Below are 22,013 nucleotides of genomic sequence, written 5' to 3' on the forward strand. Positions count from 1 at the left end.
TGCCCACCCAGCCCCGAGCAGGCGCAGGGCCCGAACAGAGAGCGGGCACCACCCCGGGAACAAAGCCGGTCCGGGTCCTGTGCGCAGCTGTCCCTGCCAGTTGAGGCCACGTGGCCGCCAAGGAATGTCAGCAACAAGGTCACGCGGGCCCCCGCCGCCCCCGCCCCCAAGCTGGGAGGAAGGTGCCCGCCCCCTCCTGCCCCGGGCACCCCCTCGGGCATCTCTTTAGCACCTCTGACCCTGGCGCCCCGAGCCCCCCTGGCAGGGCAGGCTCTCCCTGCAGCCTGAGAGTTGGAGTAAGCAGGGATAAAGCTGGGCACATGGGCGGCAGGAAGGCTGGAGTGGATGCCCAGCTCTGAGCCCTCCTCTGCCGCCACATCACCATCCCCAGAGCCACCCTCCCCGGCTCTGCTTCTGTGAGTGACTGGCCACTGAAGCCACATACCTGCGCACAGGCCCACCCCATCCCAATGAGTCCTAACCTACAGCTCAGCCCAGCCAACAAGTTGCTCACCTCTCTGGGCCTCAGTTCCCTCATCTGTAAAATGGAACTGTCATAAGCTAATAAACCCTCACCTATGATGGGTAACAGCGGGACCCTGGACCAGGCTGCCAACTTTCGAATGCTGCCTTTGCCGTTTATTAGTTCTACGGGCAGCATGCCTTTGGGCAGGAGAGCAATGGTTTCCACTTGACTGGACTGTTGGAACCATACGCTTTAGGAGCTGGCTGGGACTTGGAACAGTGCCTGACACACGGGAAACACCACGTGACCATAAGCAAGAGGTTATCTCAAGCAGCATTCGTCTGCTCCATGGCAAATTGTCCACAAGGAATAGAAATTGGTTTTTGAAGGTTTAAAAAAATATCCAGTTCCAGGGACGCACAGTTCTGAGCTTTAGTCCACTGTGGCTCTCTTTGCCTGGCAAAGCAATAAAGCTATTCTTTTCTACTTCACCTCAAAAAAACAAAAACAAACAAAAGATATACAATTCCAATCCCAGTTTGAAAGAGTCCCTTATAATGAGCTTGAATGCCAGACACCATGGAGAAGGGCAAGGTCTTACCGAGGGAGAGGGCAGACCCGTGAAGGCTCCTGGGGTTGCGAGAGGGCTCTGCCAAAATTACCAGCTCGTCTCACTGCATCTTTCTCTTCCCGATCTGCAAACCAGGCTCCTTCCCGCCCCAGGGCAAAGTTGTCCTTTCAGAGTGGACAGTGGCTTTTAGCATATGAGCATCCCTCATTTTATTGCAGTTCCCAGATGCTTGTCTTTGACAAACGGGAGGTTTGCGGCAACTCAGCATTGAGCAAGTCTATTGGCACCATTTTTCCAAGAGCATAAGCTCACTTCGTGTCTCTATGCTGCATTTGGCAGTCCGTCTAGTCAAGGCTATGGTTTTTCCTGTGGTCATGTATGCATGTGAGAGTTGGACTGTGAAGAAAGCTGAGCGCCAAAGAATTGATGCTTTTGAACTGTGGTGTTGGAGAAGACTCTTGAGAGTCCCTTGGACTGCAAGGAGATCCAACCAGTCCATTCTGAAGGAGATCAGCCCTGGGATTTCTTTGGAAGGAATGATGCTAAAGCTGGCCACCTCATGCGAAGAGTTGACTCATTGGAAAAGACTCTGATGCTGGGAGGGATTGGGGGCAGGAGGAGAAGGGGACGACAGAGGGTGAGATGGCTGGATGGCATCACTGACTCGATGGACGTGAGTCTGAGTGAACTCCGGGAGTTGGTGACGCACAGGGAGGCCTGGTGTGCTGCAATTCATGGGGTCGCAAAGAGTCGGACACGACTGAGCGACTGATCTGATCTGATAGTATTTGGAGCTCTTTCATTATGTTTCTTATGGTGACGTGTAATCAGTTTTCTTGGCTTAACATCTTTTTGTTTCATTTTGTTTTGTTAACCTTTTGGCCATATCGCGTGTGGGACACGTGGGATCTTAGTTCACCGACCGGAGACTGAAGCTGAGCCCACTGCGTTAGGAGCATGGAGTCTTAACCACTGGACCACCAGGGATGTCCTGTAATCAGCGATCTTTGATGTTGATGGTTAGCATTTTCAGCAATAAAGTATTTTTCAGTTTAGGACTGAATATTGTTTTTGTAGGCATAATGCTATTGCACACTTAATAGACTACAATATAGCATGGACATAACTTTTGTATGCAATGGGAAACCAAAGTACTCGTGTGACGTTTTATGGTGATGTTCGTTTTATTGTGGTGGTCTGGAACCAGACCCGCAGTATCTCTGAGGCACGCCTCTATGCACAAAGTCGAGCATTGATCTACCACTAACACCATAAGATTTTCATCACCCTGGAAAGAAGCCCTGTGCTCATTAGCAGTCACCCCTGCTCATATCGATATTGACTGCAGACCTCAGAATGTGACCTATTTGGAGACACCATCTCTTTTTGGCCATACTGCCTGGCTTGTGGGAGTTTCGTTCCCTGACTAGGGACTGATCCTGGGCCCTCAGGAGTGAGAGCTCAGAGTCCTAATCACGGGGCTGCCAGGAATTCACCTTTAAAGAGGTAAAACGAGGTCACTAGAGAGGGCCCTGATCCCATAAGACTAGCGTTGTAAGAAGAGATTAGGACATAGACACACAGAGGGGGAGAAAGAGGGCCATTGACAAGCCAAGGAGAGGGGCCTCAGAGTGAAACTAACTCTTTTGACACCTGCTCTCTGACTTCCGGCCTCCAGATGTGAGACAATACATTTCTGTTGTTTAAGCACCCCCCCATCTGTGCCCAGCGTTAACGGCAGCCTGAGCAAACGGACACACCCTGCAAACACAACCTACTCTCTGTGGACCTGTCTGCTCTGGACATCTCATGTAAATGGACTCGCACAACATGCGGCCCCTCGTGACTGGCTTCTTTCAGCACAATGTTTTCAATATTGTAGCGTGAATCGTACTTCATTCCTTTTTTTGGCTGAATGGTACTCTAGGGCTTCCCTCGTGGCTCAGCTGGTCAAGAACCCGCCTGCAATGCGGGAGACCTGGGTTCGATCCCTGGGTTGGGAAGATCCCCTGGAGAAGGGAAAGGCTACCCACTCCAGTATTCTGGCCTGGAGAATCCCATGGACTGTACAGTCCCTGGGGTCGCAAAGAGTGGGACACGGCTGAGCGCCTTTCTCTTTCAGTATTCATTGTGCATTTATGCCATTTTGCTTATCCATTCCTTAGTTAATGGCCTTTGGGTCGTTTCCCTTTCCGATTATGAATAATGATGCTTTAAACATCCATGTACAAGTTTTCGTATCTCGAGTATATACCTAGGAGTGGAATTGCTGGGCCATAGGTAGCTCTGTGTTCACCTTGTGAGGAATCCGACTGCCTCAGGGCCTTTGCCCCTCACGGTCCCTTTTCTCCTCCCTACTTTGAAGTTCTGCCCAGTTAAGGCCCATTTGGGATGGACCAGCTTACGATACTCATGGAGAATTAAATTCCATTCTGATACAAGATGTATCTCTATAATTTTATATTCATTGATGAGGGTATTGGCTTAGTATCTGTTTGCCCCTCTCAAATGTGTGGGCAGGAACTTTATCTCATTTTTCACTGACCTGTCTCCAGAGCAAAACCTGGCATACAGTGGCCACTCAATAAATATGTTAAATGAATGAATGGGAAGAATGAAAGCTTAATTTTGAAATTTAAAGTAGCTGCTCCAGGCTTACAGCTAACCTGCCATGCCTCCTTAATCCTGGGGAAGCTGAGCAGAGGCAGAGATCACTGCCTCCTGTTTGCTGCAAGCAGAACAGGTCCAGAGTGGGACAGTCTGGGCATCGGGGGGGTGGGCGGCATGCCCCAGGGTCATACGTCGAGGGGACAGAGGAATAGGCCCTTGGGACTAGATAAAGACATTGGGCTGTTCCAGGGGAAGTGCTTTTTTTTTAATTTAAATTCAATTTTCCAATTTATTTAATTGGTCAGTCATGTCAGAATCCTTGTGACCCGGACTTTAGCCTGCCAGGCTGCTCTTTCCATGGGATTCTCCAAGCAAGAATACTGGAGTGGGGTAGCCATTGCCTTCTTGCGGGGATCTTCCCAACCCAGGGACCAAAGCTGGGTCTCCCACTAACAGGCAGATTCTTTACCGTCTGAGCCACCAAGGAAGTGCATTTAATGAATTAGTTGTTTATTTTGGGCCGTGCTGGGTCTTGGTTGCCGCGCTTGGGCTTTCTCTAGTGGCGCGGCGGGGGCTGCTCTTCACTGCGGTGGGCGGGCTTCTCCGTGCCGTGGCTTCTCTTGTTGAACAGCGCGGGCTCTAGGTGCACGGGCTTAGTTGCTCTGATGTCCCCTGCCCTGGTGGGAGGTTTCTTAGTCGCTGGACCACTGGAAGTCCTGGGGGACGTGCTCTCGAACCTGGTGCACAGGAAGCTGGGCAAAGGGGGAGAGCTGGGAGCCACTGGCACAGTACTGTCTTGGGACAGGTGGGTCCTGGGGACCCACAGCGGGGAAGGAAGCTGGACCCACAGGGAAAGTGCTGAAGAGCCAGCAGGTTCTCTGCCATTTGTGGTTGAGATACAGTCCAGCTCCGAGTCTGCCTTGAGTCTTTGGCAGGAAGTAGATGGGCACTCTGTCTCAGCATCCCAGAGGAATCTGGAACCATAGACTTCCAGGTACCTGGGAACTCAAATGATCTCAAAACCTGACCAAGTTTTCTCTGCCCCCGAGTGAGCCATTTGCTGACTTCTGAACATAGTTAGGTCAGGGTCATGCTCCTTTCGGAGAAAGCATGTATGAGGCACGCCCGTATGCACAAAGTTGAGCATTGATCTAGCACTAACACCAGAAGATTTTCATCACCCTGGAAAGAAGCCCTGTGCTCATTAGCAGTCACCCCTGCTCATATGCGATACTGACTGCAGACCTCAGAATGTGACCTATTTGGAGACACCATCTCTTTTTGGCCATACTGCCTGGCTTGTGGGAGTTTCGTTCCCTGACCAGGGACTAAGCCCACTCCAGTACTCTTGTCTGGAAAATCCCATGGACAGAGGAGCCTGGTAGGCTGCAGTCCATGGGGTCGCTAAGAGTCGGACACGACTGAGCAACTTCACTTTCACTTTTCACTTTCATGCGTCGGAGAAGGAAATGGCAACCCACTCCAGTGTGCTTGCCTGGAAAATCCCAGGGACGGGGGAGCCTGGTGGGCTGCCGTCTATGGGGTCACAGAGTCGTACACGACTGAAGCGACTTAGCAGCAGCAGCATGCTCCTTTAGGGTAAGGGGGTGGTTTTTGTACTAGCATCCGCTCGGCCCCTGGCAAAGTGAGAGGAGACCAAAAGGAGGCTTACATTGCCCGAGCTGAGCACTTCTTCCAGCTTACAGATAACTGGGTGGCACCCAAGGGTGAAGTGACCTGCCCAAGGCCACACCTTGACCTCAAGACAGAGCAGGCAGTGGATCCCAAGCAGTGTGGCTCCAGGAGAGAGGGAGAAAAGTGAAGGCGATGTAGATAGCCATATTCAGGAAGCTTAGTGATTTTCGCAACACACCAAGCCCACTGGGAACCCTGTCCAGGCTCTGACCTGGCTGGGCAGGAGAAATGCACACAAAGAAGGCCAAGGAGGGACTTCCTGGTGGTCCAGGGTCTAAGACTCTGAGCTCGCAATGCAGGGGGACCGAGTTCAATCCCTGGTTGGGAATTAGATCCTACAGGTCGTAACTGAAGATCCCTCATGCCACAATGAATATCAAAGATCCTGCATTCAGCAACTAAGACCCAGAAGCCAAATAAATAAAAAGTAAGTATTTTTAAAAATTGCTCTTTAAAAAAAAAGGCTAAGGAGAGGGTGAACGGAATCAAGCCTTACTCACAAAGCCCAGCAACAAAGGCTGACCCAGGAGAGCAAGTCACAGAATGAGTCTTTTCCTGGGTCACTTACCCTCACAGGGTGATGGGACAGCAAGGGCCTGGGGGTTTGTTGTTCCAAGTGCCTGCTGTGTTGGGTACCAGCTACATGGCCTACATTTTAGTGCCCTGGTTGATAATCGAAAGTAGAAAATGAAATTTGGGCCTGAAGTGGGGCTCACAATCTGGCCTGCTGAAGATTCCCATATAAGGTGGCTACATTTGCTATCTGGGAGAGTTCATGTAAGAATCAGCACTTCCTGCTTCTCCTGAAGACAGGAAGCTCAAGTGATCCCTGGGCTTGTGAGTCCACAGTCAACGGGTCAAAGGGTCACTGTCTGGGCTCAAGGGGTCGGTGTCTGAAGGCAAGAGACCAACAATATCCCCCTTCACCCGCTGCCCCCACCTCCTGCCGTTCCTGCCTCGACACTGAAGCCAAGCGTCACTTACGATCTTCGATCGGCCTCCTCTTGCAAGCTTGAACCACCGGCTTGGCCCCTGCAGGCCCCTGACTTTAGAGCCCCTGCACAAGTGTAACTGGAGGTGACATCCCAGGCCCCTTCTGCCATGATTACTCGTATCCTTGAGATGTCTGTCCCTCTCAACAAACTTCGTTTTCCTGTTTGTGAATGGGGATTTACCTTTCTGGGAAGGTTTCTGTGAAAACCAAACAAGATGATAAAGGAAGAATTTGGCTTTGAAAACAAGACGTGGCACAAACAGCCCTCTAAAGGACCCCCTGAACTTCGCTTGAATTGGCTCTTCAGTTAACAATAGTGAACAATTTAGAGATAACCTGCATTCAATAGGAAAGTCATTGAGAAACCATGAAATGCTATGAAGCCTCTAAAAGTGAAAATCGTAGATGCCAGATGGAAGGGTGCCCGTGAAACAGTAACTGAAAAAAAATGCAGACAGCAGAACATTCTGTACATTAAGGCATGAGCTCATTTTTATTAACAAAAATTACATATGCACACATCTTTGTATAGAGAGAAATTCTGGAAGCGTACTTCCCCCATCTGTTTGACAGTCATCAATGAGCTATGGGACAGCGATGTGCGCATGCTCAGTCGCGTCCGACTCTTTGCAACCCCATGGACTGTAGCCCTTCAGGCTCCTCTGTCCATGGGATTCTCCAGACGAGAATACTGGAGTGGGTTGCCATTTCCTTCTCCAGGGCATCTCCCCCACCCAGGGATCGAACTCACGTGTCTGAAGTCTCCTGCATTGGCAGACAGGTTCTTTACCACTGGCGCCACCTGGGACTTGGGTCTCATTTGGTGGAAGAGGCTCCTAAACACACATAAGCTTTTCCCACCACACACTAAACCTTCTTCTATATACAATTTGCATTTAAAACAATAACAAAAAAACCCTCAACCATTATAACCTTTAAAAAGGCCACTGTGTCATGTTCGCCCCAGGCTCAGGGCACTCTTTCCACTGCAGGGATGACTAGGTTGGTGACACTCTCCAGGCTGGTGGGCCACACACAGGTTCCCCTCTGCCAAGGGCCTTCCTTGGCTGCCAAAGGGGCTCTCCAGCAGCAGAGGGGCCCAGGGAACAGGCGGCACACCAATCTCCTCAAGGAGCAGGAAGCTGTATTAGCAGCACTCCTGCCAAGGGTCTCTAAGGGACCTAGTTGTCATTCATTTCACGGCCACTGGGGGCCTGCAGAGAACTCGGGTACTGGCTGGAAGCTAGTGGCTTATAAGCGGGTGTGAAATGTTCCTCCCTTTTTTCTGGAGTGGATGGATTTCTAAATAAAAATCTAACGTAATACAATCTTGGGGAAAAAGCACATCCGGAAGCTCTTGACAGAAGCAACTGTCACCTTTGCATATTTGTTTGTTCATGTTGGATATTTACTTGTTCATTAAATGTCTCCTGGACGCTTATTATCTACCAGACCCTAGGGCCCCAGTGAGACTTCCCATGTGGCTCAGTGGTAAAGAGTCTGCCTGCAATGCAGGAGGCCCGGGTTTGGTCCCTGGGTCAAGAAGGTGCCCTGGAGAAGGAAATGGCAACCCACTCCAGTATTCTTGCCTTGGAAACCCTACGGACAGAGGAGCCCGGCGGGCTACAGTCCAAGGGGTTCCAAGTTGGACCCGACTGAGCGACCAACGGTGGAACAGGGCTCCAGTGAAGAACGCCACTTCACACTGTCCCTGCCTTCATGAAGCTCCATTCTAAAGGTGGGATTTATTTATTTTTAAAAAGATACGTCTTTACCTGGCTGTGCCACGCCTTAGTCGCAGCGTGTGGACTCTTCTGTTGTGGAGTGAGAACTCCTGGTTGCGGCATGGGGGATCTAGAACCCTGACCAGGAAGCAAACCTGGGCCCCCTGCATTGGGAGCAGGGAGTCTTCACCAGGGAAGTCCAGAAAGGAAGTCTTCATTCTTAATTAATAGCTCTATTGGCTAACAGGTAATCATAGTGGACGATGCAGGCAGGGCAGGTCTAAAAGACTCCGGGTCAGGCAGGTCACTCAGCAGGTAGCAGGAGGAGCTGGGAGAAGTGGAAGGGACTGGGCACTGCAGAAACAGCAGGAGATGAGCTCAGAAGGGCAGGAGCAGGCGGTCCCAGGCTAGTGTGGAAAGGAAAAGATGCCTCAGAAAGTAGGCTAAGTGAAGGCCAAACACGAAAGGGATGTGCCGCATGACTGCATTTATGACAAATCCAGGAGATCCAACCAGTCCATCCAAAAGGAAATCAGTCCTGAATATTCATTGGAAGGAGTGATGCTGAAGCTCAAACTCCCAATACTTTGGCCAGCTGATGAGAACTGACTCATTGGAAAAGAGCCTGATGCTGGGAAAGATTGAAGGCAGGAAGAGAAGGGGACAACAGAGGATGAGATGGTTGGATGGCATCACCGACTCAATGGACATGAGCTGGAGTGGACTCCAGGAGTTGGTGATGGACAGGGAGGCCTGGCGTGCTGCAGTCCACGGGGTCGCAGAGTCAGACACGACTGAGCGACTGAACAGAACAGAATAGAACTGAACTGAGGGGCTGGAAATGGGAATGGGGGGCGGGGGGGCGGAAGGCGAGTGATGGCTAAGGAGTACAGGCTTTCTTTCTATGGTGATGAAAATGTTCTAAAATTAGGTTATGGTGATGGCGCAGAATGCTCAAAATCAGACCTGGCTGCTTTAGTGGGCAGACTCTACAGTGTGTGAATTCCATCTCAGTAAGGCAGTTCAAACACACTCAAAACCACAGGCGGCTTCAGGTCACTGGAGCCTTCATGGGGGCGTGGGGATGGAAGTGGGGGCTGAGGTCCTATGGATTTGGCTGGAGTGTCAGGCGAGGGCTTCCTGGCCAAAACGTATTCATTTTCCCATCCCCAGATCTGACTGTGATTTAGAAGAACAAGAGCCCTTTCTATAGCTGGAGCCTGTGCCAGTAAAGAGAAAGTCAACGTATGCAAAAGAAATCGAACACCAGATGGTGGTGGTGGTGGGCTGGAAAGGGCTCCTGAGGAAGAGCTTGAAAAACGCAGAAGGTGCAAGAGAAAGCCGCGTTACGGTCCCTCATGGAAGGGCAATGTCATCACACATTAGTTTGACATTCCCAGAGGTGAAGGGACAAACCTGCGTTTTCATTTCCTTCCTGATGGCTCATCTTCATCCGGGACTGAGATGCTCAGGTGAGCACAGTATGTGATGTTCCTGGGAGATTTAGGGAGGTCGTGTGCTGACCGAGAAAGCCAGTAAGCTGGGAACTAGGAGTGTGGCAAAAATTAGGTGCCTGAGGAATCTATTAAAAAAAATAATAAAAATAACTGAATGGGAGTTTTAAAAAAAATATTAACAGTTTAAGTAAGATACAGATATATGATTATAGAGATGCACAAGCCTAAAATTTTTTGAGGTTAAAAACAGTACACCTTTGACATAATCCCTTTCTGGTAAATTTTAAAAAGAAACAACAGCCTTTATGTATGATGTTAAACTGGAAGATGTTCCAGTTGTACATTTTATTTTTATGTCAAGTTGTCTCAGGAATACAGGAATCCAAACGCAAAGACTTAAAAAGAGATCTACCACCTCATTCCTTACCGTGAGTCACAGAGCATCTGGGTCAGGCGGGAGACAGCTTCAGGTTCAACCAAGTGCCTTCTAATTTCAGAGGCAACAGGCCCCAGAGAGTCCACGGGCAAGCCTGACTCTTCACCCTGGTCCAAATTCCGGAAGTGTGAAACACAGATCCTTTGAGAAGGTGCCGTGTGGCCGTTTTCTGTGTCCGATGATCATGTAGCCTCAGGTGTTTTTTATTTTGGCTGAGCAGCATGTGGGGTGTTAGTTCCCTGACCAGGGATCGAACCTGTGCCGCCCGTCTTAACCATGGGACTGCCAGGTAAATCCCCTGGTGTGTTATTTTAAAACATACAACTAGGGCATCGAACTTGTGACTTCACAAATACCAATGGCCCAAAGGAGGTGAAGTTACAAAAGGTGCGTTTCGAGCCGACTTAAAACATTAAGTGGCGATGGTCGCACCACACTGTGAATGTCCTCAATGTCACTGAACTGTTTACCCAAAAATGGTTAGAATAGAATAATTTAACTTTTACCACAATGCAAAAAAAAAAATTTAAACATGAGGTCAAGATGAGGTTAAGTAACAGTCCATCCTAAAGGAGATCCGTCCTGGGTGTTCACTGAAGGACTGATGTTGAAGCTGAAACTCCCAATCCTTCGGCCATCTGATGCGAAGAGCTGACTCATTGGAAAAGACCCTGATGCTGGGAAAGATTGAGGGCAGGAGGAGGAGGGGACGACAGAGGATGAGATGGTTGGATGGCATCACTGACTCAATGGACACGGTTTTGGGTGGACTCCGGCAGTTGGTGATAGACAGGGAGGCCTGGCGTGCTGCGGTTCATGGGGTGGCAAAGAGTCGGATGCAACTGAACTGAACTGATCTAAAGAAAGAACTGTGTGGTAGCAATGACATTTAGGAAGCACCCCAGTATTCACGGGAAGTGGCGCCTTGCAGGAGCATGCTGGCCAACAATTTGGAGACCGAGTTACTAGTGAATCCCTTAAAGTGACTGAGAGTCACTTTGAGGACAAAGCTGAGATAAATGCACCACTGAGGGAGTCAGAGGGATATAGGGGCCGTCCCCTTGAGCCTAGAGGTCAGCAGGCCGATCACACGTGAGGAGTCTGCACAGGTAAGCACAACACACTCAGTCGCTTTTACGGAGTTACTTCTCCTCAGGGGTGAGGGCCTGCAAGTCAGGCAGACCTGGTTTGACTCCGGTGCACACCACTTCCCAGAAACAACTCGGTGTCTCCTTTTTTTTTTGTATGATCCCAGTTCTATTTCTAAAATGTGCATATGGACAAAAAGACTCAATGAAATACGGCAGTACTTTGGACACGGGGGAACGGGGTCGTTGGGAAAGGCGGTCTTGCTGTGCGGCCGCCGTCACTTCCACCTTCAGTCTCCGAGACCTTCGCAGAGACTCAACAGCGCTGCTACGTCGGGAGAGAGCGTCCGGAGGGTCCTAACCTCTGCGGCCCATGGGAAGATTTTCCCACTTTCGGGGGAAAACAAGTGGAGGCTGCTAGCTATGAACTTTGTACGCTGGATCTGGATTTGCTGCGCCTTTATAGTAAGACACTCACGACCTAAAATATAATCTGAGAGGGAACTCCCTGTGGCCCGGTGGTTAGGACTCGGGGCTTTCACCACCGAGGGCCTGGGGTTCAACTTCTGGTTGGGGAAGTCAAACTCCAAAAGCTGTGCGGTATGGCTGGGGCCGGGTGGGGAATTCAGGAGACAGATACGAAGGGGAGCATTTTAAGAGGTGCAATCTCTGAAAAAAGAATCAAACTCTTGAACTCAACATACTAGATGTTTGTAAATAAACTTTAGTTATCTTTTTTGCAGAGGGCAAGATTAACGCTCCCCTGCCCCTGACACAATTTCTTTTTCTTCAGTTAAGTATTTTTCTTACTTTTATTTATTTTGGGGGCTATGCTATGTGGCACGCAGGATCAAACCCATGCCCCCTGCAGTGGAAGCATGGAGTCTTAACCAGTGGACCACCAGAGAAGCCCACAACCCAATTTCTTTTAACCTCAGTTTGCTCATCCGCTAAGTGGGGATGGAAACAGTAGGTCCCCCCAGGGGCTATGACGACGAGCGCATTCAGTGTGTCGTGTTCCCTGCAGCACTAGGATGGCGGTCAGTGAACACGAGCTGGGTCAATGACTGCATAAACACTTCGTGGGCTAGCACCCAGTACAACCCACTCTGGAAAACGCTACTCCAGGCCCACCCCACACAGAGCCCATCTGATGAGAAGGCTGAGGCCTGGCCCGCCTACCGGCCACAGCTGCTCGTGGGCCCCTGCACAGGCGCCAGCCTCTCGAGGACGGGCCTCCCAGGGGCGTGAGGCTGAAAGCGGTAGGAAGGGGCAGACAGACTCATGCCTCAGCCAGGGGGCCTGAGCTTCCCAGCCGAGGGGCTGACTGCATCTGCAGTTCACAGAGGTAGGAGGGGAAGCCTCGGTATGGGCCTCACTCGGAAAGTGATCTAGAATTACTGAGTAGTGAACCCAAGAAACCCTAGAAATGTGACCTTGTCCTAAGGTCAGAAAGAGGGGAAAAGGAGCCCATGCACTTTGGTCCGGAGTGAGGAAGCCCCAACGCGCGGCACCTCGGTGCTCGCTGGCTGCCTCCCTGGGGACAGGAACCCCGCAGCCAAGGAAGGGACTTGCACTCACAGGTCTGGGCCAGTCCTGCAGGGTGGCGGCCACTACTGGCGATGGAAGAAGCACAGAAATGAAGGCTGCCAAAAAGTTGTGTAAGTGCCTCCTGGTTAGTGGGTCCGTTGAGAAGAACGCAGGATCCATACAGAAGGCACTTTTCTGGAAGAAATCCTGTTCTTTCAGGAGTCTGGGGTGGTCCCACTGGATACTAACAGGTACATCAACGTGAAACCATACTAGAGTGCCCACCCCTTCCCTCAGGAAGGCCAATCCCTCTGCTCCAAAGGCCACCCCCGCCCCAACAATCAGTAACACAGAAGACAACGGCAGTTCTTCTCAAACAGTTTAATAGCAAATAAACAAAGGAAGGTACCACACTTGGCAGATACAAAATGACTTTTTGTCCGTGTGTCTGTGCAATTAAAACAGATTTAGGTTCCCCATTGGGACAAAAGGAAAAACACACAGAAAAGGAAGATTTCCTTTTAAACACATACTCCCTTGCTCCAAACTTGTAACAATTTTTTTTTTTCTTTTTTAATCCACTACACAAACTCTGTGATCAGGTCAGAAAAGCGACAGGGGCTCTTCTTGCCTTTTTTTTTTTTTTAAACCATTAAAGTAAAATCCATAATTTTCTACATAGTACAACACAAGTTCACACAAAAAAGACATTTTCTTTTGCAAATCAAAACAGGAAAGAAAGGAAAAGCTCAAACAAGGTAAAGAAAAAGCATTTCTACGGCTGAATCACGACTTTGAGTTGATTGAATCCCGTTGTTGCTGCAGAACAGACTGTGCGTTTGGTCATAGTGGCAATTTTTTCTCTTCACATTGTGAAATCACTTTACATTGTTTTCTAGTAGAAAAGGCAAAAAACTGTACAAAACCCCTAGTGTTAAATACAACGTTTGTACCAATAAAAAACTCACACAGGTTTGTCTCCAAAATGTAAAGTTTCTTTTTTTTTTTCTTTTTAAATTATTCACAAAAAGCAGCTGGAAATCAGAAAGGCAGCTGCCGCTCCAGGGTCTCAAATCCATTAAAACCACCACAAAACAATTAAAACAATCAGAGAGAGAAAAAGGAAAAGGAAACAGCGTCCAACATTTGGCATTTGGTTTTATCCACAGGTTTTCCCAGAGCTCCTCTTGGAATTGAAAGCAAAATATATTGGCAAACATGGGTTCTGAATACACAGGAAGGGGAGCCTTGGCGCCTTCTGCCCACAGAGGCCGCTCTGTGCAGTCAGACTGTGGGGTGCGCGGCGGTCTCGCTCAGGCTGGGGGTTCCTGGCCTCCTTCCATCCACTCACCCCTCTGAAGAAATGAAGCAGCCTACCATCCACTGGGCCTCCACCTGGCCACCCTCTCCTCTGGGTAAGGGGCGCCCCGAGCTAACACTAGGCTGCCTGCCCGGTCCCGGGGCAGAGACGCTGCCGAGACCCTTCCTCATCACCTGCAGCGAGGATGATGCGGACAGTGCTTCGACCTGCCCCGCCCCGCCCTGCCCCCGGCTCCCCTCTCCACCCGTCCCTGGACAGCCCTACTTCCCAGCTCGCTCGCCCACCAGCCGCTCAGGCCTGGGTGGAAGCTATCCCAAACGCCGCCCCCTGCAACCTCTGACCTCCACAGACCCACCCCGCGACCTCACGTCTCCTCTGGCCTCGCCCTTCACCATGCACCTTCTCACTCAAATCCCTGCAGACCCTGAGGCTGGATGGTGCCCCAAGAGAGGAGGGCAGGCTCCCCTCAGGGAACCAAGGACCGGGGCTTGCCTGGCACCCGGGGACAGTAGCTATTTGGCTCTTCACCCAATTTAAAAAAATAAACACAAAAAACCGCCCCAACCCCAACCCCAGCAGCTAAGCAAGAGCAGAGCTGCAGTGAAGAGCCAGAGTGGGGCGGCGGGGCCCGGGGCTGCACAGCAGCGCGGGCAGGGGCATGCCGCCCAGCGCAGGCACGGCCGCCGGAGTGGCTCAGGGCACTCTCCGCCTCTGGGGCCGAGGAATGCCTGGGGCCCCTAGCGCACTCAGCCTCCTGCTGCCCACAGCCACCCTTGGGGTGCTCTCTCTGCTCCTGTGCCTCTCTGGACCCCCTTCCCACCCGTCTCTGAGCAGAGCAGCCGGCCCCCGGAGGCCCCCAAGGCCTGGAGGCCGTGTGAGGAGACAGTCTAAATGCACAGGCAAACGCTCTAAGGGCAAGAGAGGAGAAAGTTGCCACTTCAAAACAAAACAATACAACCTTGGAAAAAAAAAAAAAAATCAACCCCACAACAATTTAAAACAGCTTCTTTGAAACCCTTTTAAATCGGTCAGTTTTTGCACAAACTATAGGAAACAGAGAGGTGAAGGTGATATATACGGAGGTGTGAAGAAACAGCAGGAAACATGCAAACTCGGTTTTTCTGGGCATAATCTTAGTAGGAAAGGAAAAAATTCAAAACAAAAACACAAAAACAATACAAAAACAGAAAAAAAAAATTTGAAGCATCACATTTTGCTGTGGAGACTGCAGGAACAGGCCTGGGGGCGGGCACGGCGGGGCTGGGGGCGGGGGCCCCGCAGACTCCCCGCAAGGGGACTCCAGGGCAGAGCCACAGGTGGCGGGGGCTGCCTGGGGCCCAAGCTGCAGCTGGTGGTCAAAAAGGAAAAAGGGCTCAGGGGTTTTCTGCAGTTGAGAACTCAGAAAAAAGAAAAATAGGAACACATGCGGTCTCCTCAAGCCCTACAAACTGTATCAGCAAAATGTGCTCAGGAGCCTCAAAGGTTTTAGTGACATCTTTTATTTCATTGTTTACTCCAAAGTTGTCTTTAAAACTAAACACACCGAGAAACAAAGCCTAGAAGCGGACTGGCTGTGTTCACAGAAATACAAACACCACGCGGTATGTGCTAGTAGGGCTGCTCTGAAGACAATTACAAAGAATTGGAATCACAAAATCAAGTGGTTATCTTATGAAGTTCTAGAAAAATAGATTTTTTTATATTCAAATGCAAGTTTAAATATTTCCCCTTCAGCAGTCGTTCTAGCAAAACCAATTTGGCAGCACAAAAGAAAAAAAAAAGGAAAGAAAAAAGAAAAAACAAAGAAAGAAACAAACATAATAAAAATACACATCAGCATCAAAGGTCAACACAAGGTCAAAGGTGAGAGTTCAAGCATCAGAGAAGCTGAAGAGACAGGGATTTGGACGATGTACTTGACGCCACATCGACATGCTTTAGGCACAACGATGAACAAACGGCAGGAATCTAGAAAAAAAACAAACCAGAAAGAGGGAGACCCACTGAGTTACACAGAGCAATACATCCAAACAGAGAGAGAGAGAACAGGACACTCACTGTGTGCAGCCCTGAAATGAGGCGGCGGGCAGGGAGGCTGGGCGGTGACGGGACTCTCGCACATGCTAACAACGGACACGGGGAAGTCAAAAAGGACACGGAGGACACCGAGAAAACATCCAACTGCCAGAGACACAGGGGACCTAAGGCTTGGATTTCCCCAGAAGCGCCCAAATGCATCGGAAAAAGCAGCTCTCGGGCGGGGCAGAGCCTCAGCCTCCCGAGTGTCACGAGTGTCACTCCTGGTCGAGTGGTCGAGACTCAGGGAGACAGCTGGAGCTGCTGGCTTGGGGGCGAGGGGACCAGAATTCTTTGGGGGAGAGGGCCAGAATTTCTCCCCCTTCCTATGGGGATGGCCCTCTGTTGCCAGAAATCCAAGCTCTTAGCTTCCACGAGGGCCCTGGCCACCCCTGTGGGACCCAGGAGACAGTGTCTGGCTGCATTCAAGGCAAATCAATTTCATGATGAAACCCAAGGAAGAAACGAAACTACAGCAGAAAACACACTTATGTAAGTGAGAACCCCACACAACAGAAAAGGATCGCTTAAGACTTGACTGCGAGTTTCCCCTCTCCGAGCTGAACCCTTTACACCGTGAGACTTGTAGGGGAGCAGCTTCTCCACAACACCGTCTCTGGCCGGGGGAGAGCTGTGCTCGAGGGCAGCACTGCTGTGGGGTGCGCGGGGCTGGGGACAAGACCAACAGAGAGGCGCCCGTGCGCAGCCGAGGAAAGCACGGCAGGTACGAAACCTCGGGGTCTGGTATCAGAGGCAGGCTGACTACACCTTTAACTCTCATGCCAATAGCGAAGGGATCCCAGAGCCCAGGACAAATAGGTATGCGAGTAACAGTGAAATGGGGGAGGAGGGAGAGAAAGGGACAAAGGTGGGCGCAGAGCGGAGTTCCGGGCTTTGGAAAACCCCACGCGGGCCAAGGAGGAAGACAGAACAGAAGGTGAGACCGGCAGCAACCTGGGGAGCACAGCTCTCTCCTCCGCCAATTCACAGCGTTAACGCCTCCCCCTCGGCAGATTAGCTGGGCTGCAGACGGCCACAAAGTCAGTAGTTTCAATCATACACAGCACCCTGTGTGTACAACAATCACATTCTGGATTCTACAAAATCCTGGCCTTTTCCAGAGATATAATTTAGGTAATAAATATTCTCCACCCCGGAGCTGTATAAAACTTCTATAAAAATAGAAACGACATTCTTGGTTCCAGCCGGTTGGGATTCAGAACAGCGCCTCCCCAACCTAGCATTTTTTTCTTTTTTTTTTGTTTTCTTTTTTCTTTTTTCTTTTTATTTTTTGCATTTATTTAAAAAATCCCATCATGACCCTGGAAGCCTTTGGAACAGTTTTATCCTTGAAACACAGGACACATTTCTCCCAGTGCGCGGAATTCAAGTTTACGTGGTTCAGCTTAAGAAGTATGTTTCATGTTTCTTAGAGGACAACAGACCCAAGTTATCACTATGAGAAGGGAACAGCTGTCCCAGCTTCAGTGGGGTAATCCACCACCACCAACTACCCGCACAACAGCAAGATGGTCAACGCTCGTCTGAGGCCCGAGGACAGCATGACAAGGAGAGCGTCCCCGTCGGACTGACAGCAAAGCAACCCCTGTGATCTCGCCTCTGCCGCTAGGGGGCAGGGCTGACGTCTGTGAGGCTGAGGAGCCCAGGGACTTGGTCCCTGGCCTTGGCTACGGGTCACATCCTAACAGGGCCACATTCCCCACTACCAGCACTTCTTGGAGCAGCGGCAGAGCCCGGAGGCTGTGTGGGTCACAGGCAAGAGTGAGACCTGTGGGAGGCAGCAGGGAGCTGACTGTAAGCACGAGGACAGAAGTGAACGCGGTGACACTGAGGTAAATGAACACTAACCCACACGGAGGCTGTAAACGTCCTGCCGCCTCCTCTGTCACCAGGAGCAGAGCACGGGGCTGCAGGGGTCAGAAGAGGGGCCTGCCTCCATCCAGACGCCACGCCTGGGCCTCCTCAACCAAGGAGGCAACCGCGGATTGCTTAATCCTTTTAAGTACTGGGTGCTGGCCACCGGGAAATGCAGGACCAGCTTGAAGGGACCCTAGGATTCGGGTACACTGAGAAGCAGGCTCCTCCTCCCCCAGCGCGACAGCTTTTGATCGCTCTGCTCAGGAGAGGTGCTCCCTTCTGCCAGATACCATAAGCCCTTCTTGGATCTACCCTCAAGAGAAAACTGTGGCTAGGGATGGAAGTGACATTCCTTGCTGTGGTCAATTACCAAAAAGGAAACCCGATGGTATCTTCCGGAGAGGTCTTCTTTAAAGGGACCTGGTAGACATGGGCCACGGTCTAACAGTCTGGTGTTAAAATAAACCAAACAGGACCTCTGCCTGGCTTCTTCCTCCTAAGAGCCACCAGCCAGGAAGGAAGGGCCAATCCAACACCAATGGCTGGCTGGGTAACGGATGACAAATCCCTACTTTTTGCATGTTAGGCTAATTTAATAGGTACATTATTTCCAGAGACTTGTTACCCCCTTCTTAGGTAAGAGGGGCAGAAATCCTAGATGAGAATCTAAAAAAATAGCTGGCAAGAACGCAGATTTTCCAGTGAAGGCGGCTATGGAGGAGTTTCAGCCTCCAGCTCCCAGGGCTGCCGGGTTTCAAGTCACTCTCCCTCTCCAAAGCCAACCCCACCTGCTCTGCCCCCCAAAAGCTCTTGGGTATCAGTTCTCACGTCACCCACTCTCGTGCTCAGGAAGATTCTGGGGGTCCACTTTTGTCTAACTTCGTCCTCTTTCTTGGGATAGTTTGGGGCAAATTCTGATCCTCTTTCTTAATGTTTCCCCATTTCCCCTCCTCCCCCAGGGCAGTTTGATGTTGGTCCTTCTCAACACACACTGGTTACAAACACAGCAAACTTTTAAATAAAGGAGGAAAAAAAAAAAAAAAAAAAACTCAGGATATGGCACCTAAACTCCAAAGTAAAACACTGGAAACCAAAGCACAAACTTGTCCTCTGTACGAAGCGAAATTCCCACAGAAGGCAGTAGCTGAGTCTTCAGGGCAAGCTGTGCCTGCGAGAGTGGCAGGGATCAGGGTCCAGGGCTGTCAGCACACAGCCTTAGGGCTTCGAATCATTAAGGGTGCTCCTCCCCCACTTACCAGAAGACCCTCTCACTCCAGTCTCAGAGGGGAGCACGCTCAGTAGGGTTTGCTGTCGTTCTTCGAACGTTTGAGCTGCACTTTAAGCCGCTTCATGCCGATCTGAAAGCCGTTCATGGACTGGATGGCAGCTTGAGCCGAGACAGGATTGTCATAACTTACAAAACCTGTGGGTCCAAGCAGAAACCCAGTGAGGGGCGTGAAGAGGCAAGGACAGCCTTAGTCCTCCTTATGCAACAGAATCCTTACATGAGCTGAGTCTCAATTTTTCTCAGCAGGAAGAAGACTTCTTGAAATTACATCACATGAAACAAATCAGGTTCCTAACAGTATCAGCTGACATCTACACAGTATCCTAAAGTATTTTTTGGCCAAGCCATTTTCCATACATTATTTTTACCTCTGGAGCGACAGTGTGGGTACAAATCACCATTCCCACCAGAGAAATGAAAAAATAAACTGAGGCTCAAAACGAGGTAATGTAATCTACTCAAAGCAAAGTTCAACTACAGCTACGCAAAGTCAAACTCAGCTCTTCCTGCTATCAATCAGCCCCTCTCTTTCTCGCTCACTGGTAAAACACTGAACCCTCCCCACACCAGAAAAAACACCAACGTACCGAAACACTTGCTCAGGTTTGTCTGCTTGTCTATGAAAACCTTGGCAGACACGACATTCCCAAAGGGCATAAACATCTGCAGCAGGTCCTGGTCTCCGAACTCCTGGGGCAGGTGGTAGATGAACAGGTTGGCTCCTTCTGGACCTGCAAAATTCCCACTGACTGAAACGGCATCAGGGTCAAGCACGCCGTCCCCCGCACCAACGAGTCCCATTTCCACCCATGTTGAAACTCTCAGCATCCCCAAAACACAGAAACCTGTCTGGGGAACTAAAAAGATTCACCAAACACAAAGCAGGGAGCTGAAGGGCAATCACTGAAACAGGTTCCTGCCCTCTTTCCTGTTCTACCGACAGAGGGCAGAATTTGACCCTGTGGAAGGGTGGCATGCTGGGACAGTAGCAGGCAGATTTGCATTTGGAGCAAAAAAACACAGTAGAAAGAGATTTTAAGTAAAATGGGTTTCAAAAGAGTGCCTAGAAACTAGAGGGCCAGCAAAGAGGTCAATAGTTGCCAGAGGCAGGTGGGGCAGGGACCGACTAGAGAGAGACATGAGGGAATTTCTAGGGGTCGTGGAGATATTCTACATCTGTGGTGGCAGGAACGTGACTACATGTGCTCATCAGAGCTCAAAGAGCGATATTCACCAAAGGGTGAATTTTACCATAAGTAAATTGTGCCTCAGTAAAAATGTATTTTTTAAAATACATGCCTATGATAAATAACCGGGCTTCCCTGATAGCTCAGTTGGTAAAGAATCCACCTGCAATGCAGGAGACCCCGATATGATTCCTGGGTTGGAAGATCTGCTGGAGAAGGGATAGGCTACCCACTCCAGTATTCTCGGGCTTCCCTTGTGACTCAGCTGGTAAAAAATCTGCCTGCAATGTGGGAGACCTGGGTTCGATCCTTGGATTGGGAAGATCCCCTAGAGAAGGGAAAGACTACCCACTCCAGTATTCTGGCCTGGAGAATTCCATGGACTGTATCGTCCATGGAGTCACAAAGAGCTGGACACGACTGAGTGACTTTCACTATATATGATAAATAACCAAAGCTCAAAAACAGAATATGTTTTCCTCTTCAACTCAAGGACTTCCCAACCAAAGAAAAGCTTTAAAAAGTATTTTTACTTGAGTATAATTGATATACAATGTGGTGTTAGTTTCTGCTGTGCAGCTAAGTGAATCAGTTACATATATACACACATATATCCACTCTTTTTTTAGATTCTTTTCCCATACAGGTCATCAGAGCACTGTGCAGAGCTCCCTGTGCTACACAATGGTCCTTACTAATCTGTTTATGTATCTCAGTGTGTGTATGTCAATCCCAATCTCACTATTTACCCCTCCCTCACCATTTCTCCCCCTTGTAAACATAAGTTTGTTTTCTACATCTGTGACTCCTCCTGTTTTGTAAATAAGTTCACCTGTAGCATTTTTTAAAGACTCTACATGTAAACAACGTCATGTTTCTCTCTCTGTCTCACTTCACTTGGCACGATGTCTCTAGGGTCCATCCCTGCTGCCGCAAAGGGTACCACTTCTTTCTCTTTAACGTCTGGGCAACAGCCGTTATATATACGCACCACACATTCAAACAAGTTTTACTACAACGGCAGTCCAGGCAGCCTCCAGCCGCCCTGGCCTCCCTGCTGTCGTCAGATACGACGGCACACGCTGCCTCATGGTCTCTGCGCTTGCTGCCCCTCCGCCCCATTCCTTTTCTTCCTTGAGATACACACATTGCTCGCTTCTTCCTTCCCTAAGGTCTGCGCTTAAACGTCAGTTTGGAGAAACCTCTCTCTATGTAAAACGCTATCTTCCTGGCACTCTCTACTCCGCTTTCCTGTGCGTCATTCTTCAGAGCACCAGGGGAACACCTCACGCTTCTGCTCACCGTCTGTCTCCAGGGCTCCAAGAGCTCCCTGTCAACACAGCCCAGGGCAGGTAGTAAATGTCCAGCTCAGAGCAGGGGAGGGCGCGCTGCACCGGGGCTCCTTGGGGCTAAAGCAAGAGAGGATGCCTGGCTTTTCCTACATAAACGCTTAGATTTCGCCAGCTCCTGGCTATGAAAACTCGTCAAATAAGAGCACAGAGATGTCGGCAGGATTTTCTACTCAAACAAACCACTTTTAGGCCTATTTCTGCTCACAAAGCCTCTCCTGAATTTAATACCGTTTGTGTCAAAGCACACCCTGCCGCCCGCATCGGCCCACAGGCTGTACAGTCTCAACGTCCCTCAGTTTTTCCTTAATAAGGAAAAGCACAGATGAGACCGTGAGGAAAC

The 22,013-nt window shown here is 50.1% G+C and overlaps 1 protein-coding gene across 17 annotated transcripts in view; it reads right to left on the reverse strand.

The window, feature by feature from the left end:
* Positions 1–8,085: 8,085 nt before the first annotated feature.
* CELF1 (CUGBP Elav-like family member 1) overlaps positions 8,086–22,013 on the reverse strand; it is a 69,969-nt gene continuing 56,041 nt past the window's right edge. For 14 of the 17 annotated variants that reach the window (XM_019974924.2, XM_019974922.2, XM_070804234.1 and 11 more), the window contains 2 exons: positions 19,722–19,865; positions 12,938–19,269 (listed from right to left, as the gene is read on the reverse strand). In XM_019974924.2, coding sequence (XP_019830483.2) covers positions 19,142–19,269; positions 19,722–19,865 — 272 coding nt within the window. In that variant the 3' untranslated portion in view covers positions 12,938–19,141. Of the gene's footprint in view, positions 8,468–12,937; positions 19,270–19,721; positions 19,866–22,013 lie in introns of those variants that run through there. The other 3 variants (XM_070804223.1, XM_070804221.1, XM_070804222.1) reach the window with 3 other exon arrangements.

The sequence above is a fragment of the Bos indicus genome, chromosome 15 (genome assembly GCF_029378745.1).
Source record: "Bos indicus isolate NIAB-ARS_2022 breed Sahiwal x Tharparkar chromosome 15, NIAB-ARS_B.indTharparkar_mat_pri_1.0, whole genome shotgun sequence".
Taxonomy (NCBI): Eukaryota; Metazoa; Chordata; class Mammalia; order Artiodactyla; family Bovidae; genus Bos; species Bos indicus.